This window comes from Meriones unguiculatus, chromosome 14 (assembly GCF_030254825.1).
Source record: "Meriones unguiculatus strain TT.TT164.6M chromosome 14, Bangor_MerUng_6.1, whole genome shotgun sequence".
NCBI lineage: Eukaryota > Metazoa > Chordata > Mammalia > Rodentia > Muridae > Meriones > Meriones unguiculatus.
In genome coordinates this window covers 63,576,840-63,601,657 of record NC_083361.1, presented here as the reverse complement: position 1 = coordinate 63,601,657, position 24,818 = coordinate 63,576,840, and the positions used below count along the sequence as shown (strand labels likewise).

At 42.2% G+C, this 24,818-nt stretch overlaps 1 protein-coding gene across 14 annotated transcripts in view; it reads left to right on the top strand.

The window, feature by feature from the left end:
* Positions 1 to 24,818, top strand: part of Sv2b (synaptic vesicle glycoprotein 2B) — a 169,298-nt gene that overhangs the window by 118,464 nt on the left and 26,016 nt on the right. For all 14 annotated transcript variants that reach the window (XM_060367367.1, XM_060367365.1, XM_060367359.1 and 11 more), the window contains 5 exons: positions 7,292 to 7,472; positions 7,970 to 8,121; positions 17,452 to 17,585; positions 18,740 to 18,829; positions 24,127 to 24,237. In XM_060367367.1, coding sequence (XP_060223350.1) covers positions 7,292 to 7,472; positions 7,970 to 8,121; positions 17,452 to 17,585; positions 18,740 to 18,829; positions 24,127 to 24,237 — 668 coding nt within the window. The remainder of the gene's footprint in view (positions 1 to 7,291; positions 7,473 to 7,969; positions 8,122 to 17,451; positions 17,586 to 18,739; positions 18,830 to 24,126; positions 24,238 to 24,818) is intronic.

Genomic DNA, 24,818 nt, shown 5'->3' with positions numbered 1-24,818 from the left:
TATAATGAGAACATAAACAATTTAAGAGTTGGGTTGGGAAAAGTTTTTTTTTTTCACTGAGGTTTTGTTAGGGGGAGCTGAAAAGTATTTTAGTTGAAGGAAGCTTAATATTGGAACATGACTTTTTCTCCAGGTCTGAAAGGAGGGAAGACTATTTAAAGGGCAAGCTACTATAAACAAGTACCTTCCAAAAGTAACTTCCTCCTTTGTGATTCCTCTCGTGTATGTTTGGCTTAGTTTTAAAATGCCTCTTTCATCTTCATTTCCCTGAGCCCTGGCTTCCTGAGGCAGCAGTCCACACCCGGATGCACTATTAATGATGATAGGAACTTAAGGTGTTTGTACATCTTTGCTGGGCGTCCACGCCTTCTCCATATCATCTCCTGTGTCACCCTAACAGCTCTGCAAGAAGACCACTGTCTGAGGTTTATAAAGAAGGCAAATGGCAGTGCTAAGTATGGCCATGTTGCTGGCAATTATGCACAATGCCTGTCGCTGCAGACTGCACTCTTCTCCACAAAGAGGGAGTCCATGTCTCTGTTATGCTGTCAACAGTTAAAAAGCAGGGCCCTCCTGGTCATATCTACCTCCACTTGACATTATGAGCTCTATTCTTCAAACAGCACCATAATTTTTAATCTCCTTTAAAAAAATCTCAGTGTTCTGGGTGGGGGGAGGGGCATGACACTTCCCTAATCTTTCAGCAGCCCTTTGAATGGAATTGAAGGATGATGGTTTCCAGCTTTCTAAATGGTCTCTCATCTGCTTCAAGCTAAAGTATGTTTTGATAACTGCATTGCACTCTAATTTTCCAAATTTATTATCTTAATTTCTTCAGCCAAAGACGGGTTTTAAATTAGTTTAGTAGTGTGCAGCCACTTCAGAGGCGTCATTAGCTTCACATTTCTCTTTCCTGGTGGATAGGATCATTTTTCTTCCATTCCTCCTCTTTCCAAACTGAAAGACAGCATTTAAAGAGTTCTTCTTGCCCTTCCTGGTGCTGCCAGTGGCTTGGGCAGGGAGGTTTGCTGGTGAAAGCACCAAGCTTGGAGTCAGGAGACCAGAAATACAGTGATCAGAGACCCTCAGCCAGCATCAAGGTTCTGGGAAAGTCCTGAGCTTCTTGGCCCTAAACCATTTTACTTGATAAAATTGGGGGTGGGTGGTTGGAATTTCAATACGTAATTTCTAAGACTGGCTGATTTTGTGGTGAGTCTGGATCAGTCAGGCAAGGACACCAACGTCATACCAATTATCTGAAAAGGGAGACTTTGAACTAAGAGATTACTAATTGGGTAAGTGAAATGGTTTTGAAAAGCATGGCTTAAATGGTGAACATAAGATGTAGCTAGCACCCCTAGGACTGCAGGCATGGAGAGAAGTCACTGGAATCATTGTAACTAAACAGACCAGAGAAGAGTACCCTGGAGCTGCATCTCAGAAGAGGAGTCTCTGGCTGGCTCACCCTGATGTGAGAGAGGAGCATGGGGGCACAATGGTGCTTCTGCTAATTGAGTTCAGTGGCTACCATGAGAAGGAATTGATGCTATCAGGGTGGTGGTGACGAAACCATCATTGACAGGATGGGATGAAAAGGATCTTCATTTCTGTTCTTCAAGCCTTTCTCTATCATCCTCTGTGAGAAGAGCTTAGAAGGAAGTGGCGTAATAGCTTTGGACCAGGAGACTATAGCTTAATGCCTGGAGCAGTTTTTTTCCTGCTGGGTTAGCAAATGGGTAACCTGGAAGTCACTTCTGTTAAAAACATGTCTTGTGTGTCCCTCAGGATTTTAATTAGACATCTGTGTTTAGTCTTATGCATAACCTATCTATCTATATACCTATCTATCTATCGTGTGTGTGTGTGTGTGTGTGTGTGTGTGTGTGTTGTGCCATGGCGTGCATGTGGAAGTCAGAGGCCAGCTTGGGGAATTCAGTTCTCTCCTTCTACCATGTAAATCATGGAGATTGAATTTGGCTTGTCTTGGCAAGCCTCTTTTCCTGCTAAACCATCATGTAAGTTTTGTTTTTAACCTGAAAAGCTTCTAAGTGAGAAGAACCTCATAATTCATGATTTGTATTTTTTTAAAGTGTTGGAAAATGGCTTGGAGTTCAGCAACCAGTTTATGAACGAGGCAACTAAGACACCCCCAGAAAGCAAGAGCTTTTCTCTAAAACCACATAAGAGGTAGATGAGATCTCTGGGATCTAAGGCCATTGTCCTCACTGTTGATAAAAGAGATCAGTCCTTTTGCTATTCAAAGTCTTTTTTCAGGACCAGCAGGGCCAGCCTCACCTAAGAGCATATTAGAGATACAGGAACTCAGGGTCCTCGCTCTATCACACACATAGACAGAGAGCTATTCATGACTGTGTCCTACACTTTAGCCTCATCCCTCATCAGGTATCCCCACATTAACTGTACGCTCCTCACTCTCAACTACATGTCAGGAGTCGCCCAGACATACCAGACTCTCTTTTTGCTTTCCTCGATTTGCACATGTAACTGGACTTTGTCCTGTGTGTGTATGGTGTGTGGATGTGTGGGTGTGTATATATGTGTGCATTCAGATATGTGAGTGCAGATATGTGTACACAGGCATGTGCGTGCCATGCTGTGTACGTGGAGGTCAGAGGACAAACTAGATTCCCATCTTGCTTGAGACAGGGTCTTTTGTTTGTTTGTTTGTTTGTTTGTTTCCCACTACCCATGGTAGGCTAGCTGGCTTGTGAGCTTCTGGCATCCTTCTGTCTGTCTTCCATCTGAGATTACAAACATGTGCTTTTATATGAGTTTTGGGTATGTCCACTTAAGCATATACTTATGCTTGTGTGAAAAGCATTTTACTCACTGAGCCGTTTCCCTAGCCTCAGGCACAGTTTTTAATGCCCACCTCAAGAAGAGCAGAAGCTTTCCCACACGGTGTGAGATTCCTTTTTTTGTGTTTTAATAATTCTTGATACACACATTTTCTGAATTTTCTCACTTGGTGATGATCATATATTTTATTGTTTATCACTTTGAAATGAAGGGATATTCCCCATTTATCAGGCTGTCCTGGAGATGAGTAATGAAGAAGAATGAACTAATATAGAGACAAGAAATCTAGACAATATTTGTCTACAAGGATCAGTAAAGTGTAATAGTTGTAGGCTCTTTATATTTTTTTACAAAGATAGACAAAGCTGATAAACTTTTGGCTGACCTAAGGAAAAACAGAGCAGACTCATAATCAGAAATGGAAGAGGGAACATTTCAACTAATGCTACAGAAATATAAAAGATAATAACAGTCTGATGTGATCGAGTATGTGTCAACAAATTAGATGACCAAGAAGATATAAACCCATAGAAATATAGTGCTATGACCAAATCACAAGAAACAGGAAATCAGAAGAGACTAAAAATTAGTAGAGATTGAATCTGTAATCAGGCACTTGTCAACACAACAAAACCTAAGACTTGATGTCTTTACTGGTGAGCTCTACCAAACAAAATTAATGGCAATCTTCCATAAACTCTTCCCCCAAATTTTAACCATCTCTAAATTCACATTTAAAAAGTCAGCAGCATTGTGATACCAAAGCCATGCTGTAAGGTAAAACTCCCAGAGAACACCGCACAAAATACTCTCAGTGCTGAGAAGAAACTCTTTATTTCCTAACTGGCAGCTGCATTGGAGGAACTAGTCCAAATCAGGCAGCTCTGAGGTTTACAGCAAAAACAAACAAACAAACAAAAAACTAAACAAAAAAACCCCACTTCAGCTAGAAGAACCGTTAGCAAGAAACAAAACAACAGAAGCCAAAAAGCAAGGTTTGTAGAGTTAAGGCCACACATCCTGGGATCAGTGACATTGTCTTTGTTCCTGTTTTAACAGGTGGTCTGCCTATGTGCTGTATCTCAAGGTCTGAATGGTGCTTCTATCACAGAAACAGTTGTGCTAAGGTCTGGGGCCTGTTATAGCCAGACAAAGAAAACTCGAGAAAATATGATCATAGGTCCATATCCTTGCAAAGCCATGATAGAAAAATCCTCAACAAAATATCACTAAAACAAGTATGAAAGCAAAATTGGGAGATCATACAACATGATCAATTGGAGTTTTTTTTTTTTTTTCTGTGATGCAAAGACAGTTCGATATGTGTGTCTTGGGGCTCCTGTGACTCTGATGAAACACCATCACTGAAATCAACTTGAGCAGGAAAGAGTTTCTTTGGCTTTTGCTTCCACAACCATAATCCATCACTGGAGGATGTCAGGACAGGAACTTAAACAGAGTGGAAACTTGGAGGCAGGAGCTGATGCAGAGGTCATGGAGGGGTGCTGATTACTAACTTGCTCCCAGTGATTTGCTCAGCTTGGTTTTTAAATAGAAACAAAGACCACCAGTCCAGTGTAGCAGCGTCCACAATGATCTGGACATTCCCACGTCAATCACTAACTGAGAAAATACTCTTACAGGTGTGTAAGCTTACAGCTCAATCTTGTAGAGGCATTTTCTCAACTGGGGCTTCCTTCTCTCTCTAGATAGTTTGTGTCAAACTGACATAAAGCTATCCAGCACAAGGATTAAAAACTTACAGCAAATCGGGTGAAGAAAGAATGGACATTGTCATATTAAGGGTTGCCCAGAGCTAGTACCCTGCTTAACAGTAGAATTTTTTTTCTAGTGAGGTTAGGAGCAAGGTCAGGATGCTCCATTGTTTTCACTTAGTACTGAAATATCCTAGTTAGCATTCAGGGAAGAAGAGGAAATCAAAGCCATCTAAATTAGCAAATAAGAAACCAAAGTGCCTGTTTGCAGACAGTATGATCCTGTAGCCAAAAAAAAAAAAAAAAAAAAAAAAAACCCTACATACCATAAAAATAACCTATTAGAATTAATAAACAAATTCAGCTAAATTGTAGCATGGGGAATATACATGCAGAAATCAGTGGGTTTTTTTCTTCTATATATGATAAATGAACTATCTGAAAAAAAAAAGAAAAGAAAACCAATGCCATTTGCGATAGCACCAGCAAATAGTTCAGAATACATTTAAGCAAGGAAATAAAAGAGTCATATACTATGAACTACAAAACACTGTGAAGATGATTATTGAAGACTCTACAAATAAATGGGAAGCTATTTCTTGTTCACAGATTGGAAGAGCCGATACTGTTAAAATGCTCTTACCTAAAATGATCCATTAAGCAATCCTTCTCAAAATTCCAATGGCATTTTCCCCAGAGTTAGAAAACAAATGTAAAATCTGTATGGAACACAAGACACTGGCTAACCAAAGAAATCTTGAGATTGAAGAACAAAGTTGACGACATCACACTACTCAACTTCATATATGTTTCAAAACTATAAAGATTGAAACAGAATCTTAGTGGGGCAGAAATAAAGAACAAATGAAAGAGAATCATGGCCTAGAAATATACCAACAATTTTTTTATGATGGTCTTTTAAATATATATATTTAATGTGTATATATATTTATATTTACATATGAATAAATATATTTAACGTGTATGGGTATTTTGCCTGAATGTATGTGTGTAGGCCTGGTGCCTGAGGCAGTCAGAAAAGGGTGTTACAGATGGAACACTGGAACTGGGTTACAGTTGGTTTTGGGCTGCTAGGTGGTACTAGGAATAGACCCAGGTCCTCCAGAAGGTTGGCGTGGAGGCATCTCTCTAGCCCCACGGTGGGTTGGTCTTTGAGAAAGATGCCAATAAAATACAACCGAGGAAAGACAATCTCTCGAATGAACAGTGTGGAAAACATTGCGTACTAACATGCAGAAGAGTGAAATTGGACTCGTAGCATCGTTATAAATTATATAACTATGTTTCCCAAAGAAGTTTAAACATTGTGGCTTGAAAAATGTGGTATTTTTACACAATGGAATACTACTCAGCAATCAAAAAGGAGGAAATCATGAAATTTGCAGGCAAATGGTGGGATCTAGAAAAGATCATTCTGAGTGAAATATCCCAGAAGGAGAAAGACAAACATGGGATATACTCACTTATATAGACCTATAAGATATGATAAACATAATGAAATCTATACACCTAAAAAAGATAATCAATTGAGCGGACATGGGGCAAGATGATCAATCCTCGTTTAGAAAGACAGATGGGATGTGCATTGAACGTATGACAGGAGTCTACTGAGCGCATCTGAAAGACTCTAACTAGCAGTGTTTTCAAAGCAAAGACTCATGACCAAACCTTTGGCAGAGTACAGGGAATCATAAGAAAGAAGGGGAGTTAGTCTGACGGGGAAAGGATAGGAGCTCCACAAGGACCAAATATATCTGGGCACAGGGTCTTTTCTGAGACTGACATTCAACCAAGGACCATGTATGGATATAACCTAGAACCTCCACTCAGATGTAGCCTGTGGTAGCTCAGTAACCAATTGGTTTCCCAAAGTGAGGGGAGCAAGGACTATTTCTAACAGGAACTCAATGACTGGCTCTTTGGCCTCCCCACCCCCGAAGGGAGGAGCAGTCCTGTTAGGCCACAGAGGAGGGCTTTGCAGCCAGTCCTGAAGATACCTGATAAAACAGGATCAGATGAATGGGGAGGAGGTCCCCCCTATCAGTGGACTTGGAAAGGGGCACGGTGAAGATGAGGGAGGGTGGGAGGGACTGGGAGGGAATGAGGGATTGGGACATGGCTGGGATACAGAGTTAATAAAATGTAACTGATAAAAAAATAAAAAATAAAAAATAATAAAAAAAGAAAAATGTTGTTCATGGGTGTGTAAGTCAGTTGATGCTATTGTCAATTGCTATTTATTATTTACATTATTTTTTCCTTTTGCAATTTTTCCATACAATTTACCCCGGAAATTCTCTCTTTGCATATCACATCTTATATGAGGGTCTTTGATATACACTTCTCTTATTTAAATGCAAAATGACAGCATTTCCTCATGTATGGATTGTGATGCTAAAACCATAGTCTCTAGAATGATATGATAGTCCCAATTACAGCTGATCTGTGTTGATGTGTTTGCAAGTAAAGCTGGTGAGCTTATTATTTTGTTTCAATAATGTATGTAGAAAATCACCTTTGGATAGTTTCCGATTTGCTGTGGGCATCTTGTTCCATTCTCTTTTTTAATATGATCAACGTGGGATTTCTAGGATGGGAAAATGAGCATTGGGTGACCAATGATTATGGGTCTTGGGTTATTTCACTATTGAGCCTGAGGCTGGAGTAGAAGGGAATTAATGCTCTCTAGTGTCTTGTCTTCTCTCTTTACCCTTCTGTCTTTTTCTTTTTCATAGGGCTGATAGTCTACCTAGGAATGATGGCAGGAGCCTTCATCCTGGGGGGCCTGGCTGATAAACTGGGAAGGAAGAAAGTCCTCAGCATGTCCTTGGCCATCAATGCCTCCTTTGCCTCCCTCTCCTCCTTCGTGCAGGGATATGGAGCCTTCCTCTTCTGCAGACTCATCTCAGGAATAGGGTATGCACTGGTTCTCCTCCACTACAAGTCTCTCTCCTCTGGCCCTCCATGTGGTACTTCACGAAATGTTTGGATTGAATGTCTTTTGCTTGATTTTAACAATACTATGGTAAAGTTAAGGGTAGACAAGATGGCTCAGTGGGTAGATGTGTTTACCCCCAAGTTTGATGGCTTGAATTAAATACCCAAGATGTACATGGTGCCAGTTGAGAACTCCCACAAGTTACTATCTAAAGCCCATGCATTGTACCATGTCTTGTATGTATGCATACATATAATAATAAAAATATGAAACCAAATAAATGTGATAATTTTTAAAAGTCAAAACAACCCAAGATTGCTTTCCAAATGTAGGGGAAGCCCCCTTGCTGGTCTCTTAAAGTAATGAGGTTTTCCCTACAGAGCCTAAAGATACAGTAGAAGGCAATTTGATTTTAGCTATGACCTCTTTTTGGTATATGACTTGATGGTTTCTTTCTGGTATTTTCTCTTTTCAGTATTGGGGGCTCCTTGCCTATTGTTTTTGCCTACTTCTCTGAGTTCTTATCACGAGAGAAACGAGGTGAACATCTTAGCTGGCTGGGCATCTTCTGGATGACCGGGGGCATCTACGCATCTGCCATGGCCTGGAGCATCATCCCACACTATGGTGAGCCACTGACTCAAGATAGCTCCACGTTCTCTGTTGCTATGGCAACTGCATCAAATAAACCTTATTCCCCATCTTCTACACAGTTTCTGTATGTCACTATTTTAAAGGAATTATTAATGCTGCAGAGAAATTTTTAATTTCAATTCAGAAATAATGCCATCTCTTCCCTTTCCATTTCTTACTCTTTCTCCTCTTCCATCCTCCATCTCTTCTCTCCCCCTCTTTGAAATTTTCTTTTACTTATGGCTCTGTGTGTGTTCTCATGTTTGTGCCCGTGAAGGCCAGAGGACAACTTTTGAGTCTCAGTTCTCTACCCACACAGCCTTCATTTCCTGTGTCCTCTTCACTTCAGTGAGTCAGGCTTCGGGAGACCTGTTTTATAGATGATGAATGCAATAAAAATTGAGAGAAGTGGCCGACTTACCCAAAGTTATGCACCAGAGCTGGAGTAACTCTGGAAACCTGTTCCTCCAGGTGTAGCCCACTTCATGTGTACTTTCCATTGTCTTTCTTTCTTTTTAAGTTTCAAGTTAGCCTACAAAATGATGGATTTCACTGTGGAATGGTCATATGTTAGTATACTTTATTTTCTTATTAATTAACTTCTCCTTTGCCTTCTTCCTCCTATTGGCTTGTTCCCTTCTCCTCGTTAGTGTCCCCACCCCAATTTCTTATCACCCATATTTCACTGCTCTTTGTAGTTCCCAACCTTGTTTAAGAACTCTTCTTCCTTTCTCATGATCCACATACATATAAACACACACACACATGCATCCCCACACACAAACACATACATACACACACATGTAAACACACAGACACATACATGCTTTTTTCTTTTCTCAGGTCACCTTTCTTTTTCTATTATATTTTAAAGGTTTTGATATTATAATATAATTACATTATTTCTCCCTCTCCTTCAAGTCCTTTGATGTATCTGCTTGCTGTCTCTCAAATTCATGCCCTTTTAAAATATATGTGTTATATATGTGTATATATGCATGTGTGTGTATTTCTAAATACATAAATACAACTTTTCGTTCTATATAATGTTACTTGCATGTATATGTTTTCAGGGTATGTGTTTAGCCTGTAAGAACATGAGTACTTTGTCTTCCAGTCTTAGTCCACGAAGTTTAATGCTTTATAGTTCCACCTTTTTTTCTACAAATGTCACCAGTTTTATTTTCATGGATACATAGAATTGCCATTGGATATATGTTACACATTGTCTTTCTTCATTCACCTGCTGATGGACATTTAGGTTGGTTCCATCCTAGCTGGTGTAAAAATAGCTAAATATTGCAAAAATAACATGGATGTGCAAATATCCCTGTGGTGTACCTACTCAGAGTCCTTTGAGCATTTATTTAGGAGTGGGACAGCTGGGCCATATGGTAGTACTACTAGTTTTTTAAAAAATTCCATACTAATTTCTATAATAGGCATTCAAAGTTACATTCCCATTAGCAGTGAATCAGGGTTCCTCTCTGCCTGCACCATTGTTTTATCTCTTGAATCTCGGAGAGATTTTAATTTGTGCTTCTTTGACAGCTATAGAGGTACTTATTGGCCATTTATTCTCTTTGAGAACTGTCCAATCAGTTCATTAGCTAATTGGGTGATTTGGGTGAGGGATGATTAACTATTATAGTTCTGTATGTATCCTAGGTATGAATCCTCTGTCCAATATGTAGTTTAAAAAATGTTTTCGTTCTGTAGGCTGCCTTTTCACTATGGTGATTTTTTTTTTCTTTTATTGTGCAGAAGCACTTTAATTTTGTGCATCTTGTCTGTTAGATCTTGGGGTTATTTACTATATTGTTGGAGTCCTTTTCAGAAACGCCTTGCCCAAGCCTACATCTTGCAGTGTTTTACCACCAGTCCTGTCTAGTATTCTGTGTGTTTTATTGAAACCTTTGATCTGTTTTGAATTGACTTCTGTGTAGCTTGAGAGATACAAATCTAGTTTCTAGCAGAAGCCTATAAAAATCAAGTTTTGTTTAAAAGGCTATCTTTCCAACAAAGCATGCTTTTGACATATTTGCCAAAAATTAGTTTGCAGTAGCTGTGTGGGTTTATTTCTGAGTCATCTATTCTGTTTTTATTATTTTACATGTCTGTTTTTGTGCTAGCTCCATTCTCTGTCACTGTGGCTCTGTCTATAATTTGAACTCAGGTATGATGATATTTCATTGCTCTTTCTAAGGAGTATCTTTTTTTTTTAGTTCTGAGTTGAATATTGTTGGGATTTCAATTGAAACTTCACTGAATCTGCAGATTGCTGGTAACATGGCCATTTTAATGGTATTAATTCCGCCAATCAATCCATAAGCATGAAAGTCTTTTTTATCTAGTACTTTCTTCAGTTTTTTGTTGTTGTTTTTACAGTAGAGACCCTTTGCTTCCTTTCTTAAGTTTATTTATGAGTATTTTTGAAGCTATTGTGAATGGGACTAAAAAGTGTCTTTGTAAACTTGTTATTGTTAGGTAGTAACAGTGCTGATTATTGTATGCTGATTTTTGTGTCCTGACACTCTACTGAAATACACCAGTTTCATTCCTGATGTCATTGTTGTGTGTCTGCAGAAGTGAAGCAATCCATAGTCATTCGTTCATCCAGGGCAATTTTATTATCCCCAGTGGATAAAAACTGTGATCTCTGCAGAGAGGCCTGGCAGCATTGACTTAACTGCCAGTTTTGTTGAGAGGTAAATGGAGGAGAAATAGAGGTTTTGAATTTTATGATGCCTTCTGAGTACTCTGGTAATATCATTAGCATACTTGGAAAGCATTTTTTAAAAATTATTTTCTGGGAAAAATATTGATTGTAGTGCTCTAAATATTCTAAATTGTAGTGCTCTAAATATTCTCTGTAGTGCTCTAAAATCCCAAAGACAAGAAGGGACAGCGTGTACCGTTTTCTTGTTTTGAATCCGACTCTACCGTGTGTGCTGAGCTCAGGGAGGCCGATGTGCATCCTTCTAAGAAGCAGTTCTAGTACTGATGGTGCCTGCTGCATGGGTTGGGGATGGTTTTGGGTGTGTTTCTGTGATAAACCTATAGATTCAGAAATTTCAGTGGTTTAGAAATTTTTAGAAGAAATAATAGTCGTCTTCTTCTTCTTCTTCTTCTTCTTCTTCTTCTTCTTCTTCTTCTTCTTCTTCTTCTTCTTCTTCTTCTTCTTCTTCTTCTTCTTTAGAGTCAGGCTGATGCTACTGGTTTGCACGCGGTTCTGCTCCATCAGGGATTCCCAGGCTCACATCATGCAGTTCGACCATCTTTAACAGATGGCTTGTGGCGTGTTTTGGTTTCGATGTTAAAGGTCCTCCCATGGGCGCGTATGGTTTGAACAGTTGTTACCCAGCTGGTGGTGCTGTTTAGTATGGTTGTGAACCTTTTGGACACGGAGTCTAAGCTGGTAGACCTAGGTCCATGGGGGTAGGATAGGAGGTTATAGCCTGGCCCTAGTTCTGGCTTCAGCTCTATGCTTCTCAGCTGCTGCTGTGACCAGTCATCTCGTATTCCTGACAGCACAGCTGGGAACTGTCCCCACAATGCCTTCTGTGCCACGATGCACTGTGAGTTCTGAACTGTGAGTCAGAATAAAATCTTTCTCCCTTAAGTTGCTTTTGTCAGTATTCTGAAACGGTGATGTGGAAAGCAGCTTAGTGTCATCTTTCTCTTGAGAAGGAGCATGGGCAATCCCATGAAGGCTTTTTTCCAATCCCACTCTCCCTCCCTTTTCTCCACCCATGCCCCTCCCCCAGTCTGATAGGGGAGGTCCTTCTCCCCTTCTATGTGATCCTAGTCTATCAGGCCTCATCAGGATTGGCTACATTGTCTTCCTCTGTGGCCTGGTAAGGCTGCTCCTCCCTCAGGTGGAGGTGTTCAAAGAGCCAGCCACTGAGTTCATGTCAGAGACAGTCCCTGTTCCTATTACTAGGGAACCCACTTGGACACTGAGCTGCCATGGGCTATATCTGTGCAGGGGTTCTAGGTTATCTTCATGCATGGTACTTGGCTGGAGTGTCAGTCTCAGAAAAGACCCCTGTGCCCAGACTCTTTGGCTCTGTTGCTCTCCTTGTGGAGCTCCTCTTCCCTCCAGGTCTTTCTATCTCCCCCTTCTTTCCTAAGATTCCCTGTGTTTTGCCCAAAGTTTGGCTATGAGTCTCTGCCTCTGCTTTGATCCCCTGCAGGGTGGAGTCTTTCAGAGGCTCTGTGGTAGGCTCCTGTCCTGTTCTCTGTTTTAAGGGCAAGCCACGAGGTGGAACTTATCACTTCCACTCACATTCTATTGTTCCCATATCTGTGGCATAACAAATGCTACTGCAATGGATGCTGGGAAATGCAGGATAGCAGGAGTCTAGAAAATAGAAGAAAAACGAGTTTGAGACCATCAGGTAGTTGTGGTCATTTTTAATATTTAAGAACCTACGAGATTTTATATCGTTAGAAACAGGAAAAGTTATGAATAGGTCTAGAGAAGAAAAGAAGCGTTTCCTGGCAATTGTGTCATTAGGCAGTTTTTCATGTATAAAATTTTATACATGAAAGACTTTATGTATAAAATTGCATACACCTAATAGGAGGCCATTGTAACTTTCACCAGATGCACACTCCAAATTTTTACCTACTTGATTATATGGTTCTGAGAAATAAAATTTTATTTATTCATCTATCTATATATCTATCTATAATTTATTCATTTATGCCACCATTCTTTATATAAGATGACTTCCTCTGTTAACTGATCCAAATGTGTTAGCACCACAGAACATAGTGAACTTACTGAAAAACATTTTCGGTGAGGACAAATCTGAATAAAAACAAGCAAATATTCATTCTGAATAAATCTGAGTAAAGTCTGAGTGAAATTACTGGTATGGGGCATGCCACTCCAGGAGAAAGAAGTGAAAAGAATTCACCGTGGACTCCCTGCTAGAGTACAGTGATTCCCAGGGTGCAAACAGCATTGAGAATATTTTCCTGAGCTTAGTACTGGAGCTAGTTTTCCTCCTGGAAGCAGCAGCCATTCTAGCCTATCTGTTTACAGACTACGTGTACAAAAGAAGCCTGTCCTCAACTCGGACAGCAAGCCTCCCCTCAAGCAGTCCCCATATACTGGATGATATAAGTCCTGGTTGGGTTAGAAGTACTTCCTTTCCCACCCATGGAATTGCAGGGGGTCAATCTCATCCATGTCACATATCTCCAGCACAGTGGGGAAAGTGGGAAAGGAAGGGAAGGAACGGAGGCTGTCAGAGGAGAGGTGAGTCACAGTAATCATTACAATCTGCATTAGTTTATAAATCGTAGCGCGCGTATGCGCGCACACACACACACACACACAGACGTTCGAATGCCTGGCTTCTTTTTTGGTTTTGTTTCTTTAAGAGAGGCTTTCATGTTGTGGCCCTGTTGGTCTTTAACTTGTAGCAGTCTTCCTGCTTCCTGCTTCCTGCTGGGATTACAGGCATGTACTAAAGCTCTAGTTTCCAAGACGTCATTAAAAAAATTGAGGTAGGGAGCAAATGAGACCAAATGAGGGGCCATGTAAAGGAACCACATGGTTGGTGTCTGGTCACTGCTGGCTTGTGACCTAAACATTTTACCCTAAATGGATAGGACCTTTCTTTATTCGTATGCCGGTATGAAATCTGTGACTTCAATACTCTAATTTAGAAGTAGAGGTTTAATCAAAGCTCTAGCTTGGAAGAAAACCATTCTACACATGGTTTGGTAGAATCAGAGTACAACAAGAGAGCAATTATTTACTTTAAGCATCCTTTTACCAGGACCAGATGTTTGATGCACAATGAAAAAACATTTGATGGCATTTCCCAATATGTTCCAGACATCTGTCCTCTAACGAATGCGAAGGGTGACTCTGGGAAGGAGACTGAAGCTTTCATATGCACAGCTTGTGTAACCCATTTAGCTGCTTTTGAAAGAATGGATGATGGGAGTCTTGGCTCCAGAAATTTGGGCAACTGATTCACTGAGGGGAAAAAAAAAAACTCATTATCTTTCTGTTGTTGTTTTGTTTTGTTTTTGAGAACTCATGGGGACAGCCCAGCGAAAACTAAAAACGAATGAGTATAGGATGGAAGACCGACTCCCGTTGTAGTCAACCCCACCAGATGTTGCGGAATGCCTGACAGAGAAAAGTAGGGCAAGCTAAAAGATCAGCCAGCAGAACAGTCCATGCTTCTGAATTAATATTGTTCCAAATATTTGGAGGTAGTTCACCATTTAATTTTATTCAATTTAAGGCCCCAAAGATGTGCCTAATGAACTCAATAAATGCAAATGACTGATTTCACCAGAAAAAAAAAACACAGAAGCATGAGGGAATAATGGATGTTAGATATTTCACACATAGTATTATAATGAAAAAAATCTTTCTGATGCAGTCTACTTTAATAAATATGCCAACACCAGTCTTTCTTTCCTGGTCATCCATTTGAGTTTACCTCCCTTGGAAGTTTTGATCAACTTTGCTTCTTAGGATGCCAGAACTGTGTTTGGACCTGAGCCGAGGATGTGTACATATTGCTATGGTTTTATCTGTCCTTGACTCCCAGGAGGAAGTAAAGGCTTTTTAATTAATATTATAAAGAACAAACCAACCCCAGAGAGACAAGGAAAGACCAGCTGTAGAAAGAGAGGTTTGATGCTGTTTGAGTACACTGGATCAGGCATGAGTGCCCTCACCCCGGTCAAATGTGCCTATGGGGCCACATCTCACCACCTGCTCTGCTATTATCCCTCAGCTGTGCATCCAGTAGGAAGTGTATATAGGCACAGAGGATGTGGGTTAGAACTCTACTGTGGAAATACAAGTTGAACCATGATGAGGTGTCACAGAAAATTCAAGATGTAAGCTTCCCACCACCGGAGCCAGCCACAAAGTGTTTTTCTCTTTTCAAATTAAAGAACTAGAACTTTTGTACCCAAGTAGTTTACTATCTTCTCAACATTCTGAGTGAGTGTATTTAGTTATTTCTTAGGCTTTGTCATTAAAACACCGATTGGGCTGTTTTCAGATAAGCCCTGAGAGGTATTGTAACCTCAGCCTTTGCTTTTCAAAAGTAATCCATTGATTTTATCCAGCAACTCTTACACTGACTAAACGCCACATAGTTATTTCTGAAAACATCCGGTCTTGAAGCAGGTGAGTCATTCTTGGTTTTCAGGAATGGGCAAGCATAGCAGGCTTACAGGGGACCATTACCTGAATTCTGTAGCTGTGAACACCCATGAAGATCATGGCATGGTCAGGATTTGAACTCTGGCTTATGCAACTACATTGTGTTGCTGTTCCTTACAAGAAGGGAGTTGTCTACTGATGAGGGCATTAAAAGTTGATGCTTGGGTAAACTAGCACAGCCACCGTGGGAATCACAGCAAAAGACTCTCCAACCTCCCCCACCCCCACAAAAAACTAAGAACAGATAAAACTAGGGCTCTCCTATGATTCAGTTATACCATTATAAGTTAGAACTTTGTAGGGGTAGATACACATCTGTGTTTATCATAGCCTGATTATGGTAGCTAAGATACGGAACAAGCCTGTATGTCTGACAGCAGATAATGGAGAAAGCAAATGTGGTGTAGAGATAGATTGCAGACTTATTCGGCCATGAAGAAGAACAGAACTATGTCATTTGAAAAAAAAAAAAAAAAGAACAGAGTTGGAGATTCTCATAAGTCAAGTAAGCCAGACTCAGAAAGACAAATATTGCCTGCTTTCTTTATCTTTACAGTCTAGATTTAACTTTGTGTGTATGCCTTGGAAGTAGAAGGGCACAATGTGGGAAGACAAAAGAGAGGGTGTACACGGCACGATAATGGGCTGTGAACATAGATAGAGTACATGCTACCCTTGAATGAAAATGTCGTGATGAAACCCTTCATGCAATGAGTCTACACTAATGAAGTCCCAAACATGCCTTCTGACAAAGAATTTAGCAGCGCTTTGCACAACAGCAGCTGATAGGACCTGGTCACCTCCCCTTTCAGTGGTGGTGAGATTCGTTTGAAGGGAGAGGAATGGCTGCTTATGAAAACATATGGAGTGACGTCTGGAGGTGTGGTGCTTTTCAAAGTGTGGTTATGAAGTCTGCTCACTGGACTCACTTGGAGATGGTTTTGTCCTTTGACCTGGGTAAGAAGGAACCCCGACCCCTGAACTACTGTAAGGCCTGCTCTGGGCTGATGCCAGGAGCGTCTCCAGAATTTCCCTGATTACTTCCAACCAGATGATGCTCTGGGCATGCAATCCCACGAAATGTCTGTGATTAAGGCAAGAACATCCCCTCTTCCACATGGCAGTCTTGGGTGTCTCTACTGTTTGGCATGGTACCTCTGTCTTGCTCAGTAGAGAAGAGCATGCAGTGAAAGTGCCTTCTGGGCCATTGTTTGTGGAGGTATGCCAGTTGGGCACTTTCAGTTAAGACAGTTTCTTCACTAACATTAAACGTGCACATGGAGCTCAGGATGAAGCCCCATTAGTGCTGGTCCAGCAGGTACAAAGCCCTGATTTATCTCCAGCACCATATAAACTGGGTTTGGTGGTACATGCCTGTAATCCCAGTGTGTGAGTGGCAGAGGCAGAAGGATCAGAAGCTCATGGTTAGGGCTGGAGAGATGGCTTAGTCGTTAAGAGCAATTACTGGTCTTGTAGATGATCAGGGTTTAATTCCCAGCACCCACACGGTGCCATCTGTAATTCCAGTTCCAGGGTGTTTCATACCCTCTTCTGACCTTCTTATGGGGTAGGCATTCCTGTGATGCACAGACAAACACACAGGCAAAACGCTCATGCACATAAAATAAAAACAAATAAATATTTTAGATAAAGATGTTCACGGTGACCCCTGACTAACTACATAGTGAGTTCAAGGCCAAGTTTTGTACATGAGACCCTGGGGTGGGGGAGATAAAAGGCAAATATAAGACACAGAATTCTTTTTCTTTTAGACAAAGTCTCATCATGACTTACAGTAATCGTCCTGAATCAGTCACCTGAATACTGAGATTATAAGCATGACTGGGAATGTTTTTCTATTTGTGAATTTCTATAAGGCTCTGTAAATGTCAGTCAGGCCCAGGGCTCAGGGTTTGTCAAATTGCAGACTTTCCAGGTCAAATCCCAAACTCATAACTAAGAAGCATTTCGGGGCAACCAGGGAATCTGCATTTTTTATTTTTTTATTTTTTAAGCAGGATCTCCCAAAAGGCTGGAGTGTCCTTGAGCTTGAGAGCTGGCTCCTCCATTTTGTCTGCAGTGGTTAAGTCTGACACATCTTCTGCTCCTTACAGGCTGGGGCTTCAGCATGGGGACCAATTACCACTTCCACAGCTGGAGAGTGTTTGTCATCGTCTGTGCTCTGCCCTGCACCGTGTCCATGGTGGCACTGAAGTTCATGCCGGAAAGCCCCAGGTTCCTTCTGGAGGTGAGTCTTTACCAGGCACAGGAGTCCTGGCCTTGTTCACCCAGTCCCTGGCTGCGTGTTCTCTCCTCACTGCTTGCTGCATGCTTTCCCTGGTTGATGACCTTGCCTATCATTAAACCTGGCTCTCTCTTCCTTTTGGTGATGGGGCAGGTCACGAATTGGAGCTCGCGGTGCAATGGGCAGGGACCTTCCCTCAGGCTTGGAGGGTGCTGAGGGACAGATCCTGGCTTGCTTCAGTGTGCTACCTCCTGTTTGTGCTGTTTTTCTGTGTGGCCACAGTAAGCTCTTGTCACTGTCCCAGGGCCTCCAGGACTCTTAGCTGTACAGGGCCTCTATCCACTGGCAAGCGGCTGATGATCTCAGGAGCTTTCAGCTCTGGGGGCTCTTGTGCCTGCAGTGGTCTAGCAGCGGGTGACCAGGACTCAGTCCCACACAGCCCTAGTCCACAGATCAGCCTCATTTTTGGCTACTGCAATGGTGATCCATGCCAAGTTCTCTTGTGCATCCCGCTTTGTAGTCACGTATGGCAGGCAGTTTTTAACCAGGGTCATTGCAGGCTGCATCCTTTGTCAAAACATTCCTTGTGGATGTCCTAACAAAGCACCAGAGGGTGATGTCAGTAAATTTGTCTCACAGTTTCATGAATGAGAAGCACGAAATGAAGGTATCAGCAGGCCTGCCCCCGGAAACCTGCAGCCAAGGAGCTATCCCTGTTCTTCACAAGAACATCAGCAGGCATACTGGGTTGGGGACCCACCCCACTCCAGGAAGAACTGATGTTAACTGATCTCATCTGCAGCAACCTTCTTTCTGAATAAGGCCACATTCTGCAGTGTAGGACTGGTGTGGGGGTGGTACTTTGGGCGTCACACATGAAACATTACTTTTTTTATTTTTGCTTTGTCTCATTAGTGAGGAGCATAGCTCCTTCTCTATGATCTACTCGCTTTCACACTGAGAGCAGTCACGGTGATAACACATGGCATTTACCCTTTGAAGTTGCAACCTAATTGGCTTGTCAGTGCAGGCTGGGGACTTGCTGTGGGCTATTATAGGTCTCACCTGCGGCTAACAGGTCCACTGGACCCAGCACCCAGTGAAAAGGAGGCACATGCAGCCATGAACTTTCATGTCTCTATTTCTGGATTTTCCAGATGGGCAAACATGATGAAGCCTGGATGATTCTCAAGCAAGTCCACGACACCAACATGAGGGCTAAGGGGACCCCTGAGAAGGTGTTCACGGTGAGTGTATTAGCCTGTACCAACAAGGCACTTTGCCACTGTGTGTGTGTGTGTGTGTGTGTGTGTGTGTGTGTGTAGGTGCAGGCATACCAAAGTGTATGTGAAAGTCAGAGGATAACTCTCCGGAGTCAGTTCTCTTCTGCCACCTTGTGGGATCCAAGCAGCAAATTCAGGTCATCAGGCTGCATGCAACTACCTCTACCCACAGACTCATTTTACCCATCTTGCCCTAGCTAGCTTTTTTTTTTTTTCTGTTATAATTTTCTAATAATGTTACCTAGCCACCAAAGTGGAAGGCTCAGGAGATGCTTCAGCCAGTAGAGTGCTGGCTGTACAAACATGAGGATCCAAGTTTCCTCTCCAGAGCCCATGGTACGGAAACACACACACACACACACACACACACACACACACACACACACACCACAATAGACCGTCAAGAGAGAAAAAAAAAAACCAACAAAAAACCTTTGGGGTTGGAAGATGAGTCAGTGTTAAAAGACCTTGCTGTTCTTGCGGAGGACCAAGGTTTAGTTCCCAGCCCCCACGTCATGGCTCACTGTAACTTTAGTACGGGTTCAGCATAGGGGGTCTGGTTCTCTCTTCTGGCTTCTCTGAGTACCAGGCATGCTTGTGGTGCACAGACACCCTTGTAGACAAACTTCAGCACTCCCCCACAAAAAGTAAAAATGAGTGAATTAAAAATAAAGAAGAGACTAGCCATATTCCAGGGAACATAAGTACTCATGAAGATTTGTGTACTGTATTTAGTGGCGTGTGCTAGCATTTCGGATGCTGCCTCATGCATCCACAGAATTGTTTCTTCCCATTAGCCTCTCAAACCTTCGTTTTAATGAACAATACCGTCATTTTAATGAAAGTCAGCACTCGGAACATTAACACCATTTTCAACATGTCCGTAATGTCAGAGGTTCGTTCACACTATTTTATTTCCTTGTGATGAATCTTCTCATCCGTGTTGCTCTTGTCCCTTCATATTCTGTAGAAATAAAATTACTGGCTCAAATTGCATTGTTTTTTTTTTTATTACTTATTTTATTTTCTGAGATTGTAATATAATCATATTTCCCTCCTTTCTTTCCCTCCCCTTCAAACCCTCTCATATACCTACTGTCTTTCAAACTCTCAGCATCTTCCTTGGCTAATTATTATTACATACATATATGCATATACGTATATATTTCTAAATGCTTAAATATAACCTCGAGGTGAATTCCCAAGTTACATCTTATTAGAGTTGTGTCACTGCTCAAAACCATAAGTAGCAGGCTACCCATTTCTCTCCACCCTATCAGTGCTGGGTATTAGTCTGGATTAAAGAACTAGGAAGTGGTAATTTCCGTGAAGATACTCCTTTGGCAGAGCGGTCTGTGCTCCTGCTTGCCACGCTTCATAACCAAACACATGCAAGGCTTGCCCCGGGTGGCTTCCACACCTGCGTTTACAACATCCTTTCAGACCCGTTCAAATCCATTTCTCCCGAGAAGCCTCCCCAGATGAACTCCCACCTAACTCCCATCCCCTAACTTTTCTCCTTGCTAGCCTACCACTTAACGCCCTGGATTCTCAGGTGGGATTGGATGTTGGCATTTGAGTTTCCTCGTGGGAAAAGGCAGATAACGCGTCTAGGGAGACAGTTATTGAAGAGATTAAACAAAGCACCCAAAACAGTGCCTGCCGTGGAGCATTACGAAATATTAACAGTTATGAAAAATGTCATGGTGTATATTTTGCATAAACTAGCTCATTACGGTCTTTATAGGAAAGTACTTAATGGCATGCTTGCTCAGTTCCAATGCTCCTAAAATATTTGCAATAATAGACATTTTCCTTTACTTTTACTTTTAAATTATTTTTAAAATATTTATAAACATGTCTACTGTATATATTTGCAACACCCCCATCCTCCTGACCTACTTCCTTCTCTCTTCCCCTTCCGTTGCTTCTGTTTGTTCCCCTAGATATTTTCATGTGTACTTTTATAGGACCAATACTTTCAATACATTCAAATTTATCATGAAGAACGAACCACAGAAACACTCCAAATAAAGATGTTAAGGATCAATGGCCCTCTCGGCCTTCTAGGCCCACAACACTCTCTCTCCCTGTGGCCTGTGGTGCACAGGTGGGCTTCTTTACAGAAGTCAGACATTAGGGCAGACTCCCTGCTCACGGCCATCATTCCTGCAGCAGCCCTCCTTCCTACCCAGCCCAAGCTGCCAGTTCTTCCTGGGCCATGTTTCTATAGCCGCCTCTCTTCCTTCAGTCTCTGAATCCATCTCGGCCACAATGGCTTTTGAGCCATGTCAACCCGGCACGGGGCACATGTCCAGATGCCCACCCACCACCTGCGGCAAGCATTTGTGAATTTGGTGGTGTTACCTAAAAGTTAATGACAGAGGAAATTAGATCAGAATATATAGCTTTGCCCTTCCTTTCCCTCCTCCTCCCCACCATGCCCTGAATGCTGCAAAACACGAAAACTTCCCTGGCTCATGCATGGTAGGCTGTTGAGTTTTGAAGTCTCAGTGTGTTTCCAGGGTTTCCTGTAGAGTTCTTATATTTTATTAAACAGATTTATCACAACTATGGACTTTTTGAAGAGGTGTTATGATAGAAAGTTTCTCTCCACACCATTTTGTGTGTGTGTGTGTGTGTGTGTGTGTGTGTATGTGTGTACCTGAGTTCGTGCACATGCTCTTGTGTTCTTCCTTCTCAGGGATTATACTCTCTGAATTCTCAGTTTACACGTCACCACTGTTCACATAGAAGCCTCTCCCAGGGCAACTGGACTGTGACTTCTGTAAGGAATACCTCTGAAAACCTGGCTTGGCTTGTGAGACTGGCTATCCTTTGTAGAAAAGTGACCCCGCACTCTCACTTGGCAAAGCGCAAAAAATAGGCACCGGCACGTTACAATTTTACTTTTATCTGAACAGAAAGTGATTTTTCCCAGTCTATAGCTTTAGCCCTGAGCTGGTCCAGGGAGTTCAGGGGAAAGCTTTTCCGGGGTGAAGTTGGGGTGGCAGCACCTTCGTATTCTCCTTCTAGGAGGTTTGAGATGATATAACCAACAAGCAACCCAACTCCTAAAGGCAAAAGCTAAGCTGTTTACTTCTGGACCTGATTTCTTCACGCCAGGGATGGAGCACACTAGGAAGAAAGCCCATGGAGATCAGAATGCCCGGGGCTCTCAGATGTGGAATCTGTCTTACCCCAACATATATGCCACTTCCAAGACCTTGGGGCCTCACAAGCTTTTAGTGCTTTTTTAATTTTTAAACCTAATAGGAAAGGGGAACTAAAAGGTTATAAGTTCAGTGTTCCAAACTGACTTATTGATCATGAGCTATGCTGAAGTGGATAACTGGATTGTCCAGGAAAGGTGGGATGGGAGTGTGATGGCGGGGAGAAAGGAAGAAGACAGAGGGAAGAAAAACAGAGAGGGCAGAAAGAAGAGGATGGGGGTGAAAGCAAGCAAAGAAGGAAGGGGGGGAAGGAGAGAGTGGAGAGTGGAAGGAAAAGAAGGAAAGGAGAATCGAGGGGGGGGAGGGAAAGGGAAGGTGGAAAGAGAAGTAAAGAGAGGAAAGAGGAACAGAAAGCTGACGGTTCAGAGGCAGCGGGGCTGACTCTGGACAGCAGTAAGGGGTGTATACTCTTCTCTGCCCACCTGGACAGCCACCAGCTGCTTCCTGTGTGACCCCGCTCAGTAAAGCACTCATAAATGTGCTCAGCAGCCCAAGCAGAAGAACAGGTCAGCTCTGAAGCTGGCTGAGTGCTCATCTCACAATCAACCTCTGAGCTGCAGGCTTTTGCAGCTTTGATATGTGCCTCCCACACGCCTGGACAGCCACAGCCAGAAGCTTTGCCCACAGAGAAACCCTGGAGGGTCAAGGACTTAGAGCATTCTGCTAAGAACTTGTGTTCTGCAGGGTAAACAGGAACACGGGCCATATGCTGTTCTCTGGTGGCACAAAGAAAATGTTCTAATTAATTGTAAATTAGAGCAGTTGTGCTGGAAATCAACACACCCACTCCCCAAAGCCCAAGAACAGGGTGTTATTTCCCTCAAAGAGTGAAGCAAAGAATATTTACACCACAGCGGCTACTTGGGTGATTTGAAGTGTGCTTTTTAAGGGGCTTTTGAATCGGCTATGTGGTCCTTCCTCTTTGGCCTCCTTTAGCAGTAGCTGGTGCTGTGATGTCCATGGGCTCAGAGGATTTGAAGCCCGGCTCCATCTACGTTCTGTCGAGCCCTACTGCTCTCTGTTGCAGTTTTTCCCTTCCCGGGCCAGAGCATTTTCACAGGCTGTACAGCTGCTCCACATACAGACGTGACTGTCAGCAGCTGCAGCTGGGAGGCTCAGGGTACAGACGTGTCAGCAGGCTGTTGGGTAGGCACCTGGCCGTCCTGAAGGTTCTCCAGCACCATCTGTGTTTTTCCTTCGTGTCTTCACATTCTCAGCTCATTGGCTGAAGAAAGAGATGGGTCTAACTTATACCTATTCAAACACTGTGTTAGAGACTGCTTCTGAGTTTTCTTGAGCACACCCTTCTTCTGCTCCTATGAACTTGGGAAGAGTGTCTGCACTGTAGACTAAAAGAGTTTGTGTGCTCAGGAGTCTTCCTTAGCACTGACCAGTTCTACAACTCAATGATTAGTTTAAAATTCAGATTGACTTGAAAGTTTCTGTTATGGTGAGTTTGTTTATATTAGACTTTCCATGTTTTTATTAGACTCCATGTGAGTTTGAGGGGAACACAGACCTATACCACTTTACCTGACTCCAGAACTCTCACTTATACCAAACAACAACAACAACAACAAAAACCCCACAAAAAAACAAAACAACAACAAAAAAGCCCTAGGATGTCAAGGAAGCCCTGATTCCTCTTATTCTGTTGTGTCTTTAAAATGTCTTAAGTAGCAATGCCCCGGCCTCACACTGTTGCCTGATGTTTATACCCACTAATTATAGAAGTGTGAATTTTAAGGCAATAGCAGAGTATAGACACGGTGATGCACATTTCTCAATGGCTTGATTTACTGAAAAGAGTATACTTTACTTTGCTTGCAGTTAGACATATCCACAAGGAACAGTTCACTGAGAGCTGTCATGCAAATCTTTGATTAAAACCATAATGAGAGGATTGTCTAACACTTTTTAAATTCTAGATAACTCAATAAAGTCAGTCACATAAAAAGTAAACACTTAAATGAAAAAAATTAAAGATAAATGAGTATTGACACATTGGCATCCATCTTTGCTTTCCAGGTTTCCCACATCAAAACTCCCAAGCAGATGGATGAATTCATTGAAATCCAGAGTTCAACAGGAACTTGGTACCAGCGCTGGCTGGTCAGGTTTATGACCGTTTTCAAACAGGTATGATCTGTGAACACAGTTTTGGAGGGGAGGCTGGCTCCATGGAGTCTGTTATGTCAGTGAGTGAAGAATAAAGACCACACAAGCATCCTTAAACTTAGACAGCATGATGGGCAGAAGTCGCCTCGGGGAAGGTTCTGCTCCAGGCAGGGAACCTCTAAGCTTGCCCTGTGTCTAGAGATGTGAGTGCTTTAAACCGTTATGCCTTCTCCTGCTCTTCCTTCTCAAGGCCAGGGTTCCGACACTTTAGTAAGCACCCTTCTCTCCAGCAACTTCTCTTTAAGTAATCCATAGGAAGGAAGATACGATGAAGATCGGTGACTCTGGGATTTTAGTTGACTTTGGGAAGGACTTATAAAGGCTGACTCCATTTCTGCAGGAGTCTTTCAGGCAAGGATCAAGGCAGCTGCTGAGCACTGAGGTAGCCAGCTAGCTTCTACCGAGACCAATGGGTTCATGCTCTATGGTCAATAAACATTTGAAGTGTCGCCCTGCTCAGAGGGTGGGAGCGGTGTAGAACTGAGCAGCTTGGAACCCCAATCTGATGTGCCTTTGATCACATTTACCAAAATTCCATGTTT